This window comes from Cebidichthys violaceus, unplaced genomic scaffold (genome assembly GCF_023349555.1).
Source record: "Cebidichthys violaceus isolate CVI_PGR_0920_01 unplaced genomic scaffold, fCebVio1.0.p SCAF_633, whole genome shotgun sequence".
Lineage (NCBI taxonomy): Eukaryota > Metazoa > Chordata > Actinopteri > Perciformes > Stichaeidae > Cebidichthys > Cebidichthys violaceus.
Window position 1 is genome coordinate 1 of NW_027176854.1, and position 22,112 is coordinate 22,112.

General features: G+C 44.7%; 2 protein-coding genes across 2 annotated transcripts; one reads left to right on the top strand and one right to left on the bottom strand.

The window, feature by feature from the left end:
- The first annotated feature begins 299 nt into the window (after positions 1 to 299).
- On the top strand, positions 300 to 5,303 carry LOC137890235 (kinesin-like protein KIF13B). Its single transcript, XM_068734395.1, has 4 exons — positions 300 to 858; positions 1,587 to 1,652; positions 2,441 to 4,028; positions 4,118 to 5,303. The coding sequence occupies exons 3-4, from the start codon at positions 2,495 to 2,497 to the stop codon at positions 4,366 to 4,368; spliced, it is 1,785 nt and encodes a 594-aa protein (XP_068590496.1). The 5' UTR covers positions 300 to 858; positions 1,587 to 1,652; positions 2,441 to 2,494; the 3' UTR covers positions 4,369 to 5,303.
- A 3,645-nt stretch (positions 5,304 to 8,948) lies between these two features.
- LOC137890236 (homeobox-containing protein 1-like) lies at positions 8,949 to 18,978 on the bottom strand. Its single transcript, XM_068734396.1, has 9 exons — positions 18,931 to 18,978; positions 17,391 to 17,476; positions 16,209 to 16,319; positions 13,793 to 13,946; positions 13,503 to 13,585; positions 13,090 to 13,185; positions 12,000 to 12,094; positions 11,171 to 11,254; positions 8,949 to 9,514 (listed from the first exon to the last, which is right to left on the bottom strand). The coding sequence occupies exons 1-9, from the start codon at positions 18,969 to 18,971 to the stop codon at positions 9,371 to 9,373; spliced, it is 894 nt and encodes a 297-aa protein (XP_068590497.1). The 5' UTR covers positions 18,972 to 18,978; the 3' UTR covers positions 8,949 to 9,370.
- Between the last annotated feature and the right edge of the window lie 3,134 nt (positions 18,979 to 22,112).

Sequence of the window (22,112 nt, forward strand, 5' to 3'; positions counted from 1 at the left end):
AAACGTATCGTGTGTGTGTGTGTGTGTGTGTGTGTGTGTGTGTGTGTGTGTGTGTGTGTGTGTGTGTGTGTGTGTGTGTCGTTCAGAGCCACTTTGACACACCCGGGTTCTGACTGTAACTGTCTCCACACAGTAGCAGTGATTGACGGGCCGTGTAGTGTTTGTGATCAGAGCAGAAGCTCCACAAACAGCCCCCCCACCGAGACCCAAGCACTCCGCGTGTAGAGGAGGGTTCACTTCTGAGCAGGTGGAACCCCCCCCCCCCCGCGCTCCCGCTCCTTCACCGCCTCCTCGCCCACTGATCTCCCGGGACGTCCGCGGCGTCTCGTTGCAGCCAAACACCACGGCGTCTGCTTCCACTGATTGGAGCCTCGAGCTAATCGGGGAGCCGGTGTGCCGCGGAGCCTTGTTGGTGCAGTGTTTGAGGCTGTTGCTCTAATGAGCTCCACCATGCCTGCCACAGGTGTTTGGAAAGGTCAACACGGAAACAAAAAGCCATGGGTTTTGACAACATCAGCAGACTGTTGAGGCGTTGGTGTATCCGATGAGTGCTTGATTATAACAACAATCAGTGCAGTGGATGGATTGCCTTTGATGACTTGAAGTAACCCTCAAGGGCTTGAAATGTTGCCTCAGACAAAATCCAAAATACTTCACACTGTAGGTCTGACTGTGTTTTCATGTGCTGGCTACATTTATAGATAGAAACACAGCGCACACCTGTCCATTCTAGAATATTCAGAGCCATTCCTTGTTGTGCACCTGACGCGTTGTGTCGACTTGCAGGTTTGTCCCGAGCCAGAGAGGGACAGGGTGGACGTGTTTGACCTGCTGTCTGATGGGGGACACGTCGTCCCTGTAGGTCGTCGTCCTGATCCGAGCACAAAGCACACAGAGACCAGAATCAAAGCGCTGCTGTTAACTCCCCCAGAGTCACGCAATCATCCTGATTAATATCCCCAGTCCAACGATTGTCTTGATTTATTAAACATCAAACACAAGAGCTAATCACACACGATATTGATTCAGCTGGCAGATCATATGGAGTGCTAGAGGTGACTAGCATACTGAATAGGGATTCATGCTTGTGGGTGCAATCATAATTATGGTGCAATTACCCGCATTGTTTTTACCGTTTATCATGATTATTTGTCTGAGTGATCTGATGAACAAATATTTTTATTGCACTTTCTGCATCTCATGTCAACATCTTGACTGCTGATCACTACAGTGACATTTCTTCTAATACATTGTGCAGTGACAACACACTAATACATTGGAACAGATGGCCAAGTGGCCTAGTGTAGTCTTCTGTGAGGCTGTCACAGAAGTATCTGACATCTTTTTACTTCCCGTCACAAGCTTTAGCAGCTCATCACTTCACGCACTCTTGTCTAATGAACAGGTTTGGAAATCCACTGGCTTAAATTTTCATCTAATCTCCAGGTGGAACCGGACCCAAATGACACCGACCGGCTCGCGATCACGCCGTGAAATCTGCTCGACGAGCTTTCGCCGCCGATTTGCAAATTTCAGGTTGTTTTATTTCAAAATGTCATTAACCGAGCGTTCCCTTTGTGTCGCAGAGTGTGCCTCGCATCGTGGTGCAGTCAGCCAGTGTTGAAGAGGGCTTGAGCAAACATCAGCAGCCAGTAAGTTCTCCAAACGCACACGGTGTGATAGTGTCTACCAGAAATAATGCAGGACCTCACGTATGTATGATGCATCAGTGTGTCATCTTGGGCCAAAAACAGTTTTTCTGAGCAGGAACTATTAAATCCAACTAAACACTTTTAAGTAGAAACACTTTTTTCATCTGTTGCATGAATGGATGGTGCTTAACATTGAAAAACACTTATCCTGCTTTTATTATTATTTTATTGGATTCTAACCTCTCGGCTGTATTGAGGGATTTTAGCGTCTTGTTTTGGTTTTTACATCCCACAACTTTACCGGTTGGGTTGACTCTCACGGCTCTCATCAACGTTGTTTTCAGTGTAAACCGTTCCATGGTTAGCACCAAACAACAGACAGATGAGGTTAGCAGCTAGCTGGTGAACATAGTGCAGCATTCAGCAGCTAAAGAGCCAGATATTTCCCTCAGGAGGCGGAAGAGAACAAAACATTTGCCAGCTGGACACGACTCCAAATAAAGAATGTTTTCACATCTGCTGGGTGTGTAAATAAGCAACTGTTGCCCATATGAACTTTCTAGGTTGTCTTTACACTTTTGTTCATGATCCACCCCATGTGGCCATACATCCAGGTGTAGGTCTAAGTGCATTCAAATCAGTGATTCAGACTAATTTATCTGTGATCTGACTTGGAGCAATAACAGAGCAGAGTTTTTCAAAATCACTGCTAGAATATGGAAACGGATTTCGCCTTCTGCTGCATTTTGAGTCACTAATACCTCCATTGCCATGGTCTCCCCTCACAGGTTGACGTTGAGGAAATCATTCCTCTCGATTTCCAAACCGAGAGCCCCAGATCTATGCCCCTCCCACCGCCGATCATCCCGGAGACAGAAGAGTCCGCCCTCAGCCCGCCGAGCGGATACGTGTCGACCAGCATGTCTGCAGCCACGCTGTCGGACGTCTACACGCTGAGCTGGGACCTGCCCGAGTCATCCGGCAGCAGAACCAACGGCTTCGAGGTGGTGCCCGATGAAGAGGAAGAAGACGATGACGTGATGCAATATGACACTTACTCTGAGTTTATCCACGTGGACCAATCGGAGCCTCGGGAGTCACTGCTGGTTTTGGACGATGAGGCGGCCGAAGAGAGGACCGACTCGCCCGAACCAGACGATACTCCATCGGATTCCGACCTGAAGAAAGAACCTCAAGAACCTGATCGGTCTCTGTCGGCCCAGTTGATGGAGCAAGGAGAGCCGGATTCAGCTGCAGAATCAGACTTGCTGTGCCAGACCAAACAAAAGCAAGACTCAGCCATTGACCATATTGGATCAGAACAATTGGACAATTCAGAGTCACCTAAAGATTCATTGTTGGTACAAGAGAAAAAAAACAAGCAGACAGAATGTTCACAGACGGTCCCCTCAAAACCAGAAACGCCTCTGACTGAAGAACTCAAGCTAGCTGCCACAGACGAGACAGAAGCTCAAGTGTCTGCTCAAGAAGTTCAAAGTCAGTCTGAAACAATCGTCCCACAGCAGCCCAGACAAGACCAAACAACCCTCAACAGTGCTCAAGATCCAGCTCCACATCTGGTCCCGGCTGTGTCCGAGGTCCCGGCTGTGTCCCAGGTCCCGGCTGTGTCCCAGGTCCCGGCTGTGTCCGAGGTCCCGGCTGTGTCCGAGGTCCCGGCTGTGTCCCAGGTCCCGGCTGTGTCCGAGGTCCCGGCTGTGTCCGAGGTCCCGGCTGTGTCCCAGGTCCCGGCTGTGTCCCAGGTCCCGGCTGTGTCCGAGGTCCCGGCTGTGACCGAGGTCCCGGCTGTGTCCGAGGTCCCGGCTGTGGTCTTGGTTCCAGCTCCTGCCCCATGTGAAGAGTTGGTTCTTTTAGCTCCGCCCAAAGAACAAGCCACTTCTGAGGCCTCAAACCCAGGTGGCCCCTCCATGCCGACTTCATCCTCAACCACAGATGAGGTCCAACAGGAAACACCTGCCAACGCATCAAAGGAAGCCACCTCAGCCCCAGCTCCTTCTCCGCCCAGTGTTCAGACCCTCAAACCTGATGCCTCAGTGGCAAACCCCTTCAAGATTCAGAAAGTCAAGTCTTCAGACCTCAAGTCCTTCCAGCGTATAGTGGGTGAGGAGGAAGAGAAGCCCGCACAGGTGGACCGGACCAGCAGCCTCGGGGCAGGCCTCAACCTCTCTGTGCCGATGGAAAGCCTGGAAATCATCTCGGACTCTGAGGAAGGAGATGCAGCCGCAGATCTTCCCGACTGGCTGAAAGAAGGGGAGTTTGTGACCGTGGGGAACAATAAGAGCGGCGCCGTCCGGTACGTTGGACCCACGGATTTTGCAAAAGGTACCTGGGTTGGTGTGGAACTGGAGGTACCAGCAGGTGAGCACAACGGCACCCAGTCCTGTTGCTTCTTGATGCATTCTACTTACCTCCATCACCAAACGTACCTTTCTCTGTCTTTTCTCCAGGAAAGAATGACGGTTCAGTGGGAGGCAAGCACTACTTCCACTGTAACCCCGGCTACGGCGTGCTGGTGAGGCCGGACAGGGTGAGCCGGGCTGGTGGTAAGCGCCGCCGCCAACAGCAGAAGCGCCGTAGTGCCAACCTGTCTGGATCCAGCCCCAACCTGGCAGCCCTCACCGCTCTGGCCAAAGGCGAAGGTGGCGGGGCATCGACCGGCCGACCGAAAGGAGAGAACCGCAAGTCGTGGAACACTTGAGGCTCACAATCTGCCGAGTGGCTAACTGTGGCGCACACGCATGCAGCAGCCGGTAGACGTGATTATAGGGTAAGCTTTCAGATACGGTTTGATTTGGCCCGATCGACTACAGGCTTCACTGCATCGGGTCCTCCACTGCAAGTTTGGGAGACGAGGGATGATTCAGTCCACACTGCTGTGACAGAAGAGAGAACCCTCTCACCATCACATGTAGCCACAGTATCATACCTGATGCACTGAGGGATTGAAAAATACTGTTTTATCAGAAAATGTAGATGTTTTTTAGTTTTGTCTATGCAAAGAACACTCTTTCCTCAGATTCATTTCAGAGGACTGTCTCAAAATCAGCACATCTGTTCTTTTTAATGTTATTCCACTTGTCAGGCAAAAGAATGTTAAACCAATCTAAACTCCAAAGGTTACGCGACACCTTCACGTGCTCATACTGTATTATACAGCTGCATGTATTGTATGGACTTCCAACATTTTGTACCTCTTGGTATCGTTAGTTTTATACTTGTGCCTTGAAATATACCGACTACTACTCAGCCGCTGTGCCTTACTGATGTACCAACCCGCTGACGGTTTAACTGTTTCACTGGAGCTCATTTTGGCTCTTGAATGTGTGATCTACTGTTTTAGGAAAAAGAATGATCTTGCACTCACTTTTCTGACAAATTCTACTGAAAGTTTGCAACGTGTTTAATCTTATGTCAAGATTGATTGGAAGTGACTTCTTTTTAAATGGAATATTTTGTTCATATTCTACTGTGTGCATGGGGATACTTGAGTGATTATTGGTATTCATTTTTGTTTGGTAAACAAGATATTTTATACTATGCCTGAATGCTTATTTATTTAAAGATGAAGACATATCGAGGGTGAAAAGCAAAATCACCTTCTTATATTAAATAAATTTCATTCTGCTCCTGTCATCCGATGTGTGATCCATCTTTGTAGAAAACAAGATAATGAACACAGGAAGTCTCATTGATATAGCTTTATTCTCTTGTACATTATATATATATATATATGTATATATATATATATGTATATATATATGTATATGTATATATATATATATGTATATATATGTATATATATATATATATGTATATATGTATACATATATATATCATACTAAAATAAACACAAGTTAAAAAAATGAACAAAGAAACTGTACAAAAAATGTATATATACTACATCTTAATTACAGAACAGTCTACTGTCCAAAAAAGGCACTAAATTCTGAAATGGGCAATACAGTAATTTTGAACATAACTAGATTGGAGATTGATACAACAGCATTCAGTCCTCTTAGAGCTATATTGGGATGAAGTGGACTCGTAGACCCTGACGCACGAGAGGACGCCCCTTCAGAGTAAGGGCTCAGGTTTCACGTCAAAGATTCATCCGTCTCCACTTTTCTCTGGGAAAAGCACCGAAACCTTCTCGAGCACCTGAGGGGTTTCTTTCACCCCGTGAAACAATTCTGTCGAGCCTGAATGCTCACACCAAATACTGCTGAATTAAAAAAAACAAAAAATGTATACTTGCTAATTGGGCCGTGGCATCTCTCACCCACTGAGGCAATTCATTCAAAAGTGTCTCACAGTGAGAGGAGAACCTCTAAACGCACTGTTTAACACGCAGGACTGTTTGTATGGGGAGACAGCGTCACGCCAAACTCCATAGAAAAGATCAGAGGGTCATACAATCTTAAATAATGTGTGGGTGAGATCTAAAGGACTTTTATATTTTATTACAGCGTAATGAGAAGGAACCTCGATTAACCGCTACACCGCCCAACGGCATGCTGGGTACATCTCGCTCTCCCAATAAAAACAGACCGGATATTCTCGGGACATATTTAACAGTAATTTTCGTGGATATCGTTCATCCGATCTTCTTCCCACTTGGCGGGTGTATTGCTGAGGAGCCAAGGAAGCACAGTGTCGAGTGTGAAGTCGGTCCGATGAGCGGTCCTCCAGAAAGCTGCAAGCAACTAGTCCGTTTAGCGCGGGCACTGGTGACGAGAACTTCAATAGTACAGCAACGAGATGGAACTGCATTATATTTTCATACAAATCTAAAAGGAGTCGGTCTCTAGTCATAAATAATGTAAATGTAGTATTCATTGTGAATGTAACTATTTCTCTGAGCCATATGATGCGTTTTGTACTGTGCGACGTTAAAATCCGACATTTCACTATGGAGTTTGGTGTGGCCTGGTTTCAGGGATTGAACAACACACACTGGGCTTTGATAGAACATCACACGGTAATCTACTGAAATGGTTTTCACAGCAGCCCCGTCACAGCATACTGGACAGTTTCTATTTTTCAAGGAAGGGAAAGTCACACGTTGAGCTTCGTCAACAGCAGTTCTTACTCTAAATAAGGTGCATCATTTTTCATCTTTCACAAAAACAGCTTCCTACCTCCGACACAAACGGGGAGAGACTGTTGTTCAGTCAAATGATCATGGAGAAATTAAAACGCTCGATTAATTTAACAATAAAAGCATGTTTCATTTCAAAACATGTCATTTTTTTTGTACATTACCATTTAAAAAAAATGAGTATAAATACATATTGTTTTTATCTTTCAACCCTTTCTTTTTGAAACAGTTCCCAGTACCGAGTCACTGTATCCGAGCTTGGTACACACAGAAGCGGTATATTTAAATAGGGCTTTACTAGACTACAGACCAGGGAGCCGCTCTACAAGCACAATCCAGACGATCTGAAACACCGTGTCCATATTTGGCTATTTAAAACATGAGGCATTACATAACTGCTTTGTAGAATATTTTCCCAGTTCTCCCAAACCATCACTAAGGCCGGGGTTCCCTTTACAGCAATAGTTTGACATTTTGAGAAATACGCTTATTTGCCTTCTTGCTGAGAGTGAGATGAGAGATCGATACCTCTCATGCCTGAATGCTAAATACAGTTACAGAGAGGTCACAGTTAGCTTAGCATAGCATAGCAGGAGAAAGCGGCTCGCCTGGCTCTGTCCAAAAGTGATTTAATCTTTCAACTAGCGCCTCAAAAGCTCACTGATTAACACGTGATATCGTCTGTATAAGTATTAAAAAAAGGGCAAAGAAATTGTTTCAGCGCATAAGCTTTTGGAAAACCACAATTTCTCTTTTTTTAAACTTCATTATTTTGTATGGCTTTGAGTAGACGGGTTAATTAGTGAGCTCTAGAGATGCTAGCATGCAGATTTAATCAACCATTAGACAAAGTCAGGCTAACCGTAGTAGGCTAACCCGTAGTAGGCTAACCGTAGTAGGCTAAGCTAACTGTCTTCATATTAGCGTACAGACATAACAAGGATCTGTCCTCAAAGATTGTTTTGGAAACGTTAAATGTCTTTGATTCCCTTCAGAGCGGTGCTTTTACCTTTTGAGGCTATTTAGATGAAACAAAGTTGTGATATTCTAAAACATTTCCGGGATGGATTTAGTCGAATTTGATACCACAGTTATTAAAAAAAAAGAAAAAGTATTCTGAAAGCACATTCTTGAGGCTATTATAAAGAGGCATCGTCACAGAACAAATAGTAGATAGCTTCGGGGTATTTTGTCGTCATACGTCTGGCTGCTAATACCTGTACCGACGCGGGCCCGCTGTCGGGTCAGGCCCGCGTACGAGAGGACGACCTACGGACAGCAGTTAGACATCGCTTTGGACTCAGATCAGCTCAGCCTCCCAGCTCTTCGCTCCGAGCGTCTTCTCCTTTGGCATGGATGACGTTTAAAAACAAAGCACGAATCCCTTTATTAGATCGCTTAAGTTTGCTTGATTATCACATTGACCCTACATTTCATTCTCGTAGCCTCGAGTACTTAACGATAGAGTCACTGGGAAGCTAAATAGCAAGGCAGAATGATTGTATATCCGGACGCCGTCTGGGCTAAAAGCACACAGAGGGAATGCAGGTGAAAGAACTGAAACTACTGCTGCTGCTGTTGGATATAAACCTGAACATGGATTTAGACTTTTTTTTTTTAAACTATGCATACTAAAAAGTTTATTGTTGTTCCTTGTTCTCAGGGAGAGAAAGAAAAACTTGAAAACCTGCCGTGTACTGCAAAAAAGTAAAGGTGCAGTTGTTAAGGCCAGCCTCGAGGTTTAAGGCTACTTCTTTCTAGAGGTTTTCATCCAACAGCAGCTCGACTGAGGAGACGAGGAGCCGAGGAGCCGCTCCACCGAGGACTACAGAGGTGGGGTTTCTGTCTGCTGATGAGAGAAGGACAACTCAGCATCCATCCTTCACCGGACAATAGGAGGCTGCATGATCAAAGGGCGACTCTTGAGGGGTACGTAGGTAGAGTGTGACTGAGAACCATAAGAACCATATAGATGTGTGTGTGTGTGTGTGTGTGTGTGTGTGTGTGTGTGTGTGTGTGTGTGTGTGTGTGTGTGTGTGTGTGTGTGTGTGTGTGTGTGTATATATATATATATATATTATATATATATATTATATATATATATATATATATATATATATTATATATATATATTATATATATATATATATATATATATATATTATATATACAGTACACGTTATTATCTGAGGTTGACGCTGAGGTGAGAGAGACTGAGGGTCGGCTCAGACAACTAGGCTGGACGGGGAGAGAAGAGGTATCCTGTGAGGAGATAGTGTGTTCAGGGGGGAGGGGGTGAGTTCAGAGACACAAATCACAGACGAGGGCCACCATTTTTGGGGGGGTTAAAAGGCCTGGATTGCCCCCTTTTCTTCTTTCCGTGGAACGTTTTCATGGAGATCAGAGAACGTGTGGTGATCCGTTCCTGCCAGCTGTGTCAGTATATTGTGGGGGGGGATTACCTGTAGACTTTGGAGAGGAGAGGAGGAGGGAAGGCTGAGGGACAGATTCACATGGTTTACTAAGTAGCATTATTTCCATCTCTCTTTTTCTTTTTCACTCCTCCTTCTCCCCCCCTCTGGTCCCGTTCCCCCCGTGCAGTTCACTCGTCCTCCAGGGACTCGGTCTTGATGTCGTTGGGGACCCCTCCGGTTCTGGACAGAGCCAGGATGGTGTGGTTGACGGCAGCCATCTCCACGGCCAGAGAGATGGGGTCCTGGTGCTCGCTGTGCGCCGCGCTGTCGTCCTGAGACAGGGACAGGGGGGGCGGGGCGGGGGGGTATGGTCAGGAATCAGCATGTGAGCAGTAGAACCTACCCTACTCTGACTGAGCAGGCCTGTCAAGCTTTGGACTTCTGGGTGTTGAAGTGGTGTGTGTGAGGCTGTGCAAAGTAGTGGTAGTGTCTTTTCTCATCCTTTCCAAAAACACAAGAGCAAAAGTGTAGGAAAGTCATTAAACAGCTAGTGTGAGCTATCAGTGTTAGCTGCAGCAGTAGCCCGGTGTTAGGGCCGACTATAAAGCCCTGTGCTGCTCTTTATTGAATTGAGGAAAGATAACACTAAAAGAACCCCCGCTAAACCCAAAATAGTAAACTCAACGGTAAGTGCTCATGCTAAATGTTAGCAGTGAAAACACAGACGTGTACATCAGCTAAGCAGCCAAACAAGGCTGCGTTACAGAAGAACTGTCTGCTCTTCTTCATCATACTCATAGTGCATATTAACTCCTTATGAAATTGAGTCAGCTGGTAACATTGTGAAGACGCCGTCTTCAACCAACTCGTGTTAGCTTTTATACTCGGCCGGTGACAGTTCCCGGCTACTAATGTGTACCGCTGTCTGAAATCAATAACAAAGAATTCTAATTGGTAACTGTGATCATTGTAAAGCCCAACATGTGCTGAGCGACAGAAGAGAAGGCTTGACAGGTGTAGCAACAGTGAGAAATGGGGGCGAGGCTTAGCACATGATCAACAGTTAGCTTAGCTTAGCATAGAAACTGAAAGCAAGAGAAAACAGATAGCCTTGCTTTATCCAAAAGTTGAAATATCTTTCAACTAGCACCTCAAAGGATCACTAATCAACACGTTATATGTCCTGAAAAGGATTTTTAAAAAGCCACAGGAAGTCTCTTTAAACCTTCTTTAAAACTACGTCTTTTTTAAACTTCATATAAATACTAAATATAAAGGGTTAATTAGTGAGCTTTAGAGGTGCTAACAGGCAGATGTTTTCAAAAAGTCAAAATAAAAAAGTCAGTCTGGCTCTAGCTTCATATAACATGACATCAGGACGATCTCTGCTAAAGATGGCAGTGGAAAAAAACCTTTAAATGTCTTTGATTCCCTTTGAGGCTGAATAGATAAAGATGTAATGAAAAGTGCTCTGCGACTGTAGAGATAAAGGAAAACATGTTGATGTTGTGATGTTGGATATGCTAACTCAGCACATATTAGTCTGTACATTTGGAGGATAATATACTATGATCATACAAGGAGCTGCGAACCAAAAACATGAAGTCAACAATCACAGTAATCATGAAAAGCTAATTATTTACGGTCAACTGAGGGTGAGCGATGGCATCAAATCAACGTTAACGTGACATGCTGCCTGATTACTGCATTCTGACGGCTACTTGTAATCAGAGTAGACCTGTGAAGAGCGCTTCACCTCTGTGTGAGTGCATTGGGAGTTTCCTTTGCCCTCTCTTTGGACTGTGCATCCTGCAACCACAGGCACCACCATATGCAGCAACAGAATCACTAAAATCTAACCCAGGTCAAGGAGAACCAGATCCTGCTAATAATCCACATGCAGCATTGTGGGCAATGCATTGCGGTGTTTCTGTGCGGGTGTACCCGCGTTGTGGGCAACACGTTGCGGCATTTCTGTGCGGGTGTACCTGTGTTGGCGAGGTGGGCTCCAGTCGGTAAAGGCCAAAAGGTCGACTGAGAGGTCTCTTGTCAAAATAGGGCAGGTCACATGCCTGCAGGAAATAAAGGGTCACCATTTAGCCAAGTAGAATAAAAATAAAATAAAAATGGAGAAATGAAAACTATTCTGAACGCTCTTCTTCACACTTCCCTGCTTCACAGATTAAATGCGGCCTCTGTTCATTACTCATTAGCTTGAGCGGTCAACTTTAACTTTAGCTGGTTTTACTTTCAGCAGCCGGGACTTCACAGGAGGGTTAGCGTGTTGTGCAATCTAGAGTAAAGCTACAGGGCTTCAGTTGTAGCTTTCTACAATGATACGGAGCGCTGCTGCTTTCCATCGCTCCCGCTTAGTTTCCACTGGTGGCAGGAAAAAGCAGGAGAGAGCGGCCGTTTGTTAATTAATGTGCCTCGAGCAACAGTTTTGGAGGACATTTATATTCAACAGCAGTTGAAGTGTTTTTGTAATATCTCTCGGTGTGTGTATTTGTGAAGAGTGATGTGCCAGCGAACACCATAAGCTGCTGATCTCACTCATTAACGTCAACCAAAGAGAGGGGAGCTAATCAGTGAACTCAGCTGATGTAAACATTTAAATTGAATGATCCGTTTGACTAATGACTGGAATACTGAGTGAAAACAGAGTGACCCTAGGATGTGGAGGGATGGATGTGAGGCTGGTCCATAAAAACAAAAAGAAATATAAACCAAAATGAAGACGCTGAGGCTGTAACAGACGGAGAAGAGATATCTGGTTCACAGTGCTGTCTGGTTTGATGGGTCCCAATCGCTCCCTACCTGCTCTGAGAAGTCGTTCCCATCGATGTCGTCGCTGTTGGAGTGTCCCCCTGGACTCTGGACGTCTATCCCATGACTCTCCAGGATTGTGGCTTCTTGGAGGAAGAGGATGGATTATTAGATTTACGATGGGTCACTGATAATGTCCCTCATTTCATACTAATGGGCAGCGACTCCCCAGCAGAGGTGCATGCAAAGATTGTGGAGTAGCTGAACTTATCTGAAAAAATAGGAACTACAATTTGATTTAAAAAAGTTTTTTTTAACCTCAGTGGCACTTTGTTAAATGTATTGCATATTGCAAATTTGAATTATCACCGCCGACAGTGAACATTGATACCAGGTGATCTAACAGGTGGAGCTACTAAAGTGCTCACTGAGTGTATGTTGACATACTGAGTCAGCTGTAACTATTGAACACTGGGATCAGCATGTTGCAATTGAGAGCTAATTGAAAACTAGTTTTAATAGATAGTTCAACAGTAATAAATAGTTAGCTAACAGTAATGGATAAACAGTTCAAATAGTTAAAAGTAATGGATAAATGGTTGAAAAGTCTAAATTCTGCTACTCTGAACATTTTGTAGGAGTATGACCTGCAAACTTGTCCACACCAACCTAAACATTAACATTTAAACTGTGACATTTTACGATTATCCACTTTTATACAGTTAACAGTGATAAACAAGCCATTTGCAGCTCGTCTGACAGGACTGTGGAGGACAGGAGCCCTGCTGTAGAGGGATGTAAATTAGCACATTAGCACAGGCTTTACTTGCGTCCTCTAGTCCCTCGGCTTGCCGGTTAAAGGACGTTCTATTTTACAAACCTCATTGCCAACTAGGTTAATGCAGGCGGCAAGAGGATTTTTTTTGGTTCACAGCAGTCATTAAACATATTAGGTGACCAATTAACAATCATCGAGCTAATTATAGTGATGGATCTAATTAATAATGAGCCATTCAATGCATACATTTTTTAAATAATTGCTGTTATTAAATATGAAATAGTGGCTGAACACAAAGGGATGTAATCTGCTGCATTCAAAAGTCTTAATTGACAGTGTGGTCCCTCCCTAAAGCCACATTACCAATGTTTGCGCGTCTCTTGATCTCTTTGCGACGGTTGGCGAACCAGTTGTAAACTTTCAGGGAGGTCACCCTCTCCAGATCAGACAGCTTCTTCCCTGAAACAGATCACATGACACTCCGGTCACTCAGTGCACCTTGGATCGCTTCCTCACCATTCACAATAATGCTTTTTTTCAGTCATTTCTTTTTGTTCCAGTCTGTTCCAACCCTGTTTTTTTTTTTTAATCCATCAGCTCCCTCAACGATGCATGGCTGACTGGCTGTGTAGATAGGGAACATCTCCCCGGTAACGTTCAGAATATTTACATCATATACAGGAATATTAGTCACCAGCAAATGAAGCCATTATCAATCACACCCGTCAAAACGTTTGCATTAATTGTTCTGTGGATCCCTGGTTTCTGGGGTTTACCTGGCTTCTGAATGACAGCATTGCAGGCGTTTGCTATCTCCTCCCGTTTGGCCTCGTCTGGGTACTGGTTGTCGTTGAAGTAGCTAAAAATAGAAGAGTCGCAGTGATTAAATTAATTTCACTGCACAAGGACGACGTGGACAAACTGGGGTTGCGTGTGCGGTCCCGGCCGGGCTCATTGTTCTCACAGAGGATAGCAATGTTTCCTCAACTCCATGTGGAAATAAGCGAGGAGTTATGAAACAAACTTCCATTCATCATCTTTAATCCACTGCTCTTCCCCCCCTCACCTCTCCATCACTGCCAGGCACTCTTTTCTCCAAGTGAAGCGACTTCCCCGACGCAGCCGGAAGGTCCCGGGTGCGGTGGTGATGGGGGGCGGGGTTTGCCTCCACTCCATTTCCTCCAGAGGTAACGGAGCTGGCCGCATGTTTAGAGTGGCACCTGGAAGCAGCAGGAAGTTACACATGGAGAGGGTACAGGAAGAGTCATCATACATGACACACACACACTGTCTGCGGGTGAGTTTGTGGCTCGGAAGCTGTGAACATTACAAAGCACCGATAGTGCCGGTTAAAGTCTAAAAACACAATGTAATCATAACGCGTGTAGCGGCAGCCAACAGCCAGAGAGCCCAGAATGCACGGCGCCTTCTGCACATCTCATAACACATTGTGATTATAAACCCGACTGAATAGCGCTGACAAAGACTCGTCTGAAATCACGACCGCAGCAGAAAAGAAAAGCACACAAAAGATTTGATTTGCACTAAAAAAAGAAAACCTCATTAAACAAGCCCCGTAACAGCTTAGATATACATCGCGGGCTCGGTATCAGAACCTCATTGTGAGCACGGCCTAACTGGGTCGCCCAGCAACAGTGCGGGTTATCGAGAGCTGCGTGAGCGGGGCGTCGCTGCTCCTCTGCAGCAGCGATGGAGGCCCATCTCCGTCTGGACAGAAATAGCATCGAGCCGCTTGCGCTGCCGTCGGTGTTGGCAGGGCTCCACCGAGGAACATGCCGCAGAGGACGAGGCGTGGGGGGGGGGGGTGTCTGGCTGTAGGTCGACACGGCACGCGCATATGTGCACAGGGGGGAACCGAAGCCAGCGTGAGGCCTGCAGTTTTTCTGTGCTGTTTACCAATTGCAGTGAAGTGTGGATTTCAAAGTTGTGTGAGTCGACGCTCATCTGTTGACGTCTCGTCTCCACAAAAACAAAACTACCATAACAGCCACCTGATGGAGACAAGTTCACTTTGGTGCTTCTATGCGTTTCTCAACAAAACATTTGAGGAAATCTTGTCGGACCAAATTAATGGAGCAAGATGGACAAATAATAGAGGATAAAACAACACAACAGAACAGTAAGGAAAGAAAAAGAGCTTCCTGTTTCAGCTCTTGTAGGTCCAGTCTGTCCCTGAACTTTCTTCAAGAACTTCATCATTTTGCTCGATTTCGCCGTCGCCATCTTGTTGATTTTTTAGCATCTGATAAATGGAAGTTAGCATATTTGGAATGCGAAGAAGTGACATAGAGACTCTGTACACGTCTCTGGTAGCGGTAGGGACCTGTCAATCACTGTGTAGCCCCGCCCCTAAATCATACCCTGCTTTATGGTCTGTTTGACTCTAAATGGACCATAATTTACTAAATGAACATCATGCTGTTTTGAAGAAGACTTGAAACTAGAGATTGAGACCATAAACTCATGTTTACAATGTTTACTGAGGTAATAAATCAAGAGAGAAGTAGAGTCATTTTCTCATAGACTTTTATACAATCAGAAGAGTCGCCCCCTGATGGTCAGGAGAGAGAATGCAGCTTTAAGACACTTCAGCATTGTCTTCACTTTTCAGACCCGGAGGTTGCCGCCTGCTAGGAACGTGAAACTTAATGTTACTTGATGTTATTTCTGTGATTCCATGAAAGGATCCGGAGGTGCACAATTGTAAGAACTTCTCTTCTTTCCTTTTAACTAAAAGTCATCTTGAACCCCTGAAGGCTTTTCCCAATGTTTGCAAAAGAATACTTCCCTGTTTTATGCAATAACATAATTACACAACAAGAACGCCTTTCATGTCCGTCCGTGTGATTTTGATACCCCGTCACAGGATGTACATCTTGTACTATCTCATAGACTTCTATACAATCGGACTTCTTTTTACAACCAGAGGAGTCGCCCCCTGCTGGTCAGTAGAGACACTTGTTAAGTATTACGACAGTTCCGCATCGGCTTCACTCGTCAGAACCGGAGGTTGTCGCTTGGGTGCGACTCAGCCTAAAGGCTAACACTAAGTTCAAATTCAGCTCCTACAAACTGCTGCTGTTACAACCTCATCTTCCTTCGTCTCCACCGGCCTCTGATTCACATCCCACTTCAACAAGCTTCCACTGACATATAAGGAGGCCGAGGCATCATATACTGTACATCACATCTCATCTCTGCAGCACATAGAGCACAAGACGCCGTCTACTTCTACTTATCTCATTAGGAAAGTGCTGGCAGCAGCGTGTTTTCCTACTGTGCTTCCCTCTCTGCAATCCCCCCCCTACTGTGATTAGTGAGCCACGCTCCTCTGCTATCTTAACATCCAACTTTAAAACTCTCCAACTTCAGCTTTAAAGTGTTGATTTGTATTACGGCCTTGATGAGTGCAGTGCATGCCTCTTCACAGCCCTTCAACGAGCTGCCCGACTGGGCCGTACCTGGTGTGGTCTTCTCCAGCGTGTACCAGCGGTAGAAGGCCCTCTTCTTCTGCTCGCTCAGGTCGGAGCCGTGCTGCAGCAGCCAATGGGAGATCCTGCTCTGGCTGATGCCTGCAGAGACAGCCAATCACAACAACTAGATTTCAGGACGACCCTTGGAAGAATTCAAGACAGACAGACTAGAGGGGGGGTTCTCTCTATTTAGGTCATGAATGTATTTCTTCTCCCGTCGCTTGTCTCTCACACAGGTCATAGCCACTAATACTGCTGGACACTTTGCAAAGACAGGTTTGCAAAGATGGATACCAATATTTTTGTATTTATTTCACAGGACCTACTTTCATTATAAAATGAATGAATTTCAATCTTTGCATTGTGAAATAGTCAGTGAACAAACTAGGAAACAGTCATGTAAAATATAATTGGGCATAATAAGCCTCATATCTTGATAAATTCAAACATGAAGACAATATTTATGGACTCCTTATCACACAGATTTACATGGCGCTAGTCCTCATTGACGTTTTGGCATCAGAAAAAGGTAACAGATTGCAACCATGGCTCATTATAACTGCCATATCTGCATTCTGTTTATGTAAAAGCATAGCAATCAATCAAATGCTGTGTTTTTAGCTGGAAGTATTGGAACATCCATGTGTATATACGCTGGGTGACTGCCTGGGGACACTAAAACCACACACTTTTGCACTTCTTTTGATGTGTCAGTAATGTAATCTATGACATGTGCCTTTCAATCACTATACCTCTTGTACACTGCTCTGTCTGTGCCCTTACCAATCGTCATGGCTCTACAACTTATACGTCTGAAGATATTTAACCCAAAAAATGGCTTCCTGCCTGGTTTGTTAGGGGACAAAAATGATAACATTCCCGATAAATCCGCAATCCTAAAAATTTTGTATATTTATGAGGTCTGATCAAATTCTAAAATGTTAACAAAAACCTCTGATTTGACACACAAAGACCCAGCTGTAACATCATGAAACCCTGCTAGTGCGTCCATGTGTTGAACTGAGATTTACGGTAAGCTCCTGAACCGTAAGTGCACATATTATTAGCTGACGACATTTTCTAACTTTCTATAAAAGAAGCCGCCCCACCTCATCTTCTTTGTATTCTTTGTATTGCAGGGTGTCAGAGTGTGTCGGTGGCGCTACTAACCGGTAACTTGTGCCACCACGGCCTGAGAGATCCTCCTGTTCCCCAGGAACGCCTTGATCTCCTCTTTCACCAAGCTGCTGTCCCTCCTGCAGACACACAAACAGCACTTAGCACAGCGTCGGCAGCCACATCTGAAGAGCCGGGCTGGGACTATGCATAGGGAGACATCCATCCAACAGCACGTGAAAGCACATTCAGTAAGGTGAGGCGACACTTAACCGACAGACTGACATCTAAAAGATGGGTAGTGCACATTCAATGTCCCAACGGCTTCTTTATGGCCAGAAAAACACCTTTTATTTTCTCACTATTAACATGCATTTACATCAACATTACATCATTTGCTGCCGTGCCCCTTCACAAAGTCATAATAATCAAATCTCACCATATTTGTGACCAAATGTATCGATATTGATACGATATTATAGGGTTGATTGTTAGGGATGCGCTGATACTGACTCAAATATCTGGACTGGGTATAGTGACAATGGGGCTGATCTATTCAATTCAGTTCTATGTTTAAATACATTATATACTAGAATTTTAGTTATACATTTGAATTGTGATTACTGTTAATCTTGAAGATTATTCACCACGTTGCTGGAGTACAAAGTATTATTTTGATAAATAATAATTCAGTGAATGTATAACTATGTATTTATTTGTGTCATTGTGTTGTAAAAGGTTATGAAAGGAATGCTTGAATCCAGCCTGATGTTGCCTTCCCCGTCTCTCCCACACAGTGAGGATACAGCTTATTGATTAAACACTGGGATCAGGTTCGGTACTCAGATGGGTGTATCCCTAGTTAGTGCTTTCACTAAATAGTTACACAAGGAGAGTTTTTGATGGGAAATGACAGCACTTATTATTACCATATTACCATATTACGTAATCCAAAATCCAGGGCTGTCCTCGACCAAAGACATTCTTAGTTGACTAGCACTCATTTTGGCAACTAACTGATGAGCTGATTAATCAGCATATCTGTAAAACTCTTCACAAAGTATCACACAAAAGCACCACTTTAAATGTTTACCAGAGAATAAGTCATCCAGCATGAAAGAGAACAACAAAACTCCTGCACTGAAGAAATCTTAGTGGACTAAGAACAAACCCAACAATAGAGGGGACGGTCCTACCAAACAGTCCAGTCTCCCACCACAATATGGATATGCTACACTTCTATTACCAGCACTAGTTTGGTATATTGTACAATAACTGAGTCACATGTCAGATAATCTGGGTTTTTTTGTATTCTACCTATTCATAGGAAAACTACAAAAACCAACGAGTCCATGATCATAACCTACGGTGCATTTAGACAGCATCATCCGTCTCTTGGTCTTTTCTTTTATGTCTTCATCACATAATCAACGCAGCATACAGAGGGAAACAAAAGGGATGAACTTTCGTTCAAATTGTACTTGGCGGACACGTTCCCACCGCCTTAGTCCTCGGATGGTGAAACAGAAACATGCAGCGACTTGCAGGAATGGAGGGTGGTGAGTGAACATGTGCAGTCACACGGTGTACCCACCCTGCTTCCTGGCTGGGAGCCCGATCCCCTCCCTGATGCATACACAGGGACACGCGCACAGCCGCACACCCACGAGCACAGGGCTGCCTCGGCTTAATGCCTCATCCTGGTGCACACTGAACACCTGTCACATGGGTAGAACCGCGTTTATCCATACCAACAGTGCTGCACACTTTTACCGGAAGGCATCTCCAGTGCCCCCCCCCCCCCCCCCCCCCCAACTTTTAACAGCACTGGAGCTCAAACCCTACCATCACAGCATTCTTTGGACCTGTCGGTATCCCAGATTCACACGGTCGAAAATGGAGAGGGCCCGAGTGCTCCGCTGGTGTATTTCTGAAATGAGAATGCGTCACGACTCCTTGACATCCTGCATCAATATCCTCCACACCAGCCTCTTGCGGCGCAGCTAAAATTAGAGCTCCAAAAACGCTGCTTGTATCGACACCCGCTGAATCAATGGAGCACAAGCTGCTGTACGAGACTGAGGAGGAGTGGGAAGTGAAGGAGGGAGGGTGTTGTGTGTGTTGTTGGAGGCCAACTCAAAAGGCCAAACCCCTGCAGAGACACCTAAAAGATAGCCAAAATCAGAAGGGCACCGTGGGACGGTTGACCCAAACCGCGTGTCCCGCCCCTGCAGCCACACCGCCCTGCAGGCGGAGCGGACGAGGGCGAGGGCTTTTTGACCGCCACTTCACTTCAAACATGTGGTTTGATGCAGACCAGGACCGCTAGCGCAGCGATGAGGACAGAGGCTGAGCTCTGAATGTCTATTCTTATTCCCACTGTTCAGACGGGGCAGCTGGGAGGCAGCAGGAGGGCTGAGCGGAAGAGAGAGTGATAGATTATCATCACTGACACGGTCACAATAATGGGTGTAAAAGAACATGTGATACCCAACTCATTTTTTCTTCAATTTAGAAACCATAGTCTGAATATAACAAGTGGACGTAGTCACTGTGACGTAATCCCTCAGTTGGTGGACTACGGTTCTGAAGCCTCGAGATGGCGTTATGGCCATCACATCTTAGTTTTTGGCCATTGCCATCTTTGGTTTTTGGGTTTGCACCATTTTGGTTTTTGGCTGTCCCCCTCTTGGTTTTTTTCCAACCATAAGTGACACAAACGGTGGAGCGGAGTCCAACCGAACACATTTTAAGGCAACCAAAATGGTACAATCATCTCTCACTGCCTAAAAACACACTGTGAAAGGGTTAAACTTCTAAGACGAAAACATGGACAACTCTCAGACTGGACAACGCTGTGTTAGCAACCTGTCGATCACTGTGTAGCCCCGCCCTAAAGCATACTCTGCTTTATGGTCTGTTTGACTCTAAATGGACCATAATTTACTAAATGAACATCAGGCTGTATTGAAGAAGACTTGAAACTAGAGATTGAGACCATAAACTCATGTTTACAATGTTTACTGAGGGAATAAATCAAGAGAGAAGTAGAGTCATTTTAGACTAGACTTCTATACAATCAGAGGAGTCGCCCCCTGATGGACACTAGAGAGAATACATGTTGAAGTCACTTCAGCATTGTCTTCACTTTTCAGACCCGGTTGCCACCTGCTAGGAACGTGAAACCTAATGTTACTTGATGTTATTTCTGTGATTCCATGAAAGGATCCGGAGGTGCACGATTGTAAAAACTTCTCTTCTTTCCTTCTAACTAAAAGTCATCTTGAACCCCTGAAGGCTTTTCCATGTTTTATGCAATAACATAATTACACATGATCTCAACGTCTTTCATGCCCGTCTGTTATTTTGATACCCCGTCACAGGATGCACATCTGTATAAAGCACACGCTGTACAAGACAAATGTAGTACTCCTCAGGACTGCCATGTGATCCAGCACTCTTGAAAGAAAATGTCTGTGCAGACACTTCACCTTTTCGGTTTCTTCTGTATTTGTTGGCACTATTAGTTGCCATGTGCAATTCCCCACTGGTTCATAAACACAAACGTGAACAGCAGTGAATGCTCCATTCTGCTTCTGTTGTGGTGCTTACTGCAGGCGCTCAGCAGATCTAGAAGGTCTCGCTGTAGCTCCACGCTCCTCAGTAATGTAGCTGAACCACCAGGGCTACATGGAGCCCCCAACAACTGGGACTGCTCAGCTTTGGTCATCTAGCAAAGACACTACCAGTGCACACCTTCTCCCACATCGCTTGTTATCTACGGTACAACCACTGCAGCACACCAGGTAACCTCTCTGCCCCATGTTCCAGCTGCATTTGCATCAGAGCCAAACTAATTTAATGACGGCTTGGAACGCATCAATTATCAGGTCTTTTCATTACACGACCTCGCTCGCATAATCACAGACTGGATAAAAAGCTGAAACGTCTACTCCCAATAATGAAAACTAATGTAACCTCAAAAACAGACAAATGCACTTACTCTACCTCCATAGATAGCTACTCTGTTCTGAGTCTTTTTTTACTCAGTAGCTCCAGCACAGCTACAAAACGTCAAGAATAAACTGTGAACCTCAGCGTTAATTAATGCCGAAGCAAACAGAAAGAAAAAAAAAAAAAGACATTTTAACATAAAAAAAGAATTCCACTAAAAATGGCAAACTCCACCTGCTGATGAAGATCATGGGATCTGATCAAAAGCTCAGGAACTACATTAAATTTGTGGTGAGATTCTTCTCTCAACTTCTGTTTCCAAAGTCAAGAATGAACTCTGAGCCTCAGACTTTTTTTTAAAAACATGTACGATACCATAAACGTATTTGTCCCCATGGGGAGCTTTGTCTTGAACTGAACACTGCACACATGACAGGACGTATAGCTGCCTCCATAGCAGCAATAACAAAGAAACTCATGCAATAAGCCCAACACACACAGTCCTACAGCAGCTGCACACAATGGAGCTTCAGTGCTGTGTAGTTAACCCTAACATAAACTGTGCTTTCTTGCCTTATCGTTACAAGTATCACCGCCAATAAAGACGATCGCACCGACTCCAACCAAGTGGCCACCGTAAAAAAAAAAGTTTTTTAAATCAATGCGAAAAGAAGGATAATACTCATTAATGTTGCACCTTTAGTGCTTTCTTGTGTGCTTTAAATACAAGAACATTTTGTGAAATGTGTTATTCATTTTATGCTGTTCATTTCATAAGAAGTGTACTGAGATCTTTTTTTTTTTTTTTTTTTTTTTTTTTTT

Excerpts from the sequence above, each read along its gene's own strand:
- LOC137890236 (XM_068734396.1), bottom strand. The coding sequence starts at position 18,971 with ATGCATCAGGGAGGGGATCGGGCTCCCAGCCAGGAAGCAGG. Across the intron at positions 16,320-17,390 it reads CGTGGTGGCACAAGTTACCG|GCATCAGCCAGAGCAGGATC; the intron begins GTTAGTAGCGCC and ends CTGTCTCTGCAG. Across the intron at positions 12,095-13,089 it reads CAAGAGACGCGCAAACATTG|AAGCCACAATCCTGGAGAGT; the intron begins GTAATGTGGCTT and ends TCTTCCTCCAAG.
- LOC137890235 (XM_068734395.1), top strand. The coding sequence starts at position 2,495 with ATGCCCCTCCCACCGCCGATCATCCCGGAGACAGAAGAGTCCGCCCTC. Across the intron at positions 4,029-4,117 it reads GGAACTGGAGGTACCAGCAG|GAAAGAATGACGGTTCAGTG; the intron begins GTGAGCACAACG and ends TCTTTTCTCCAG.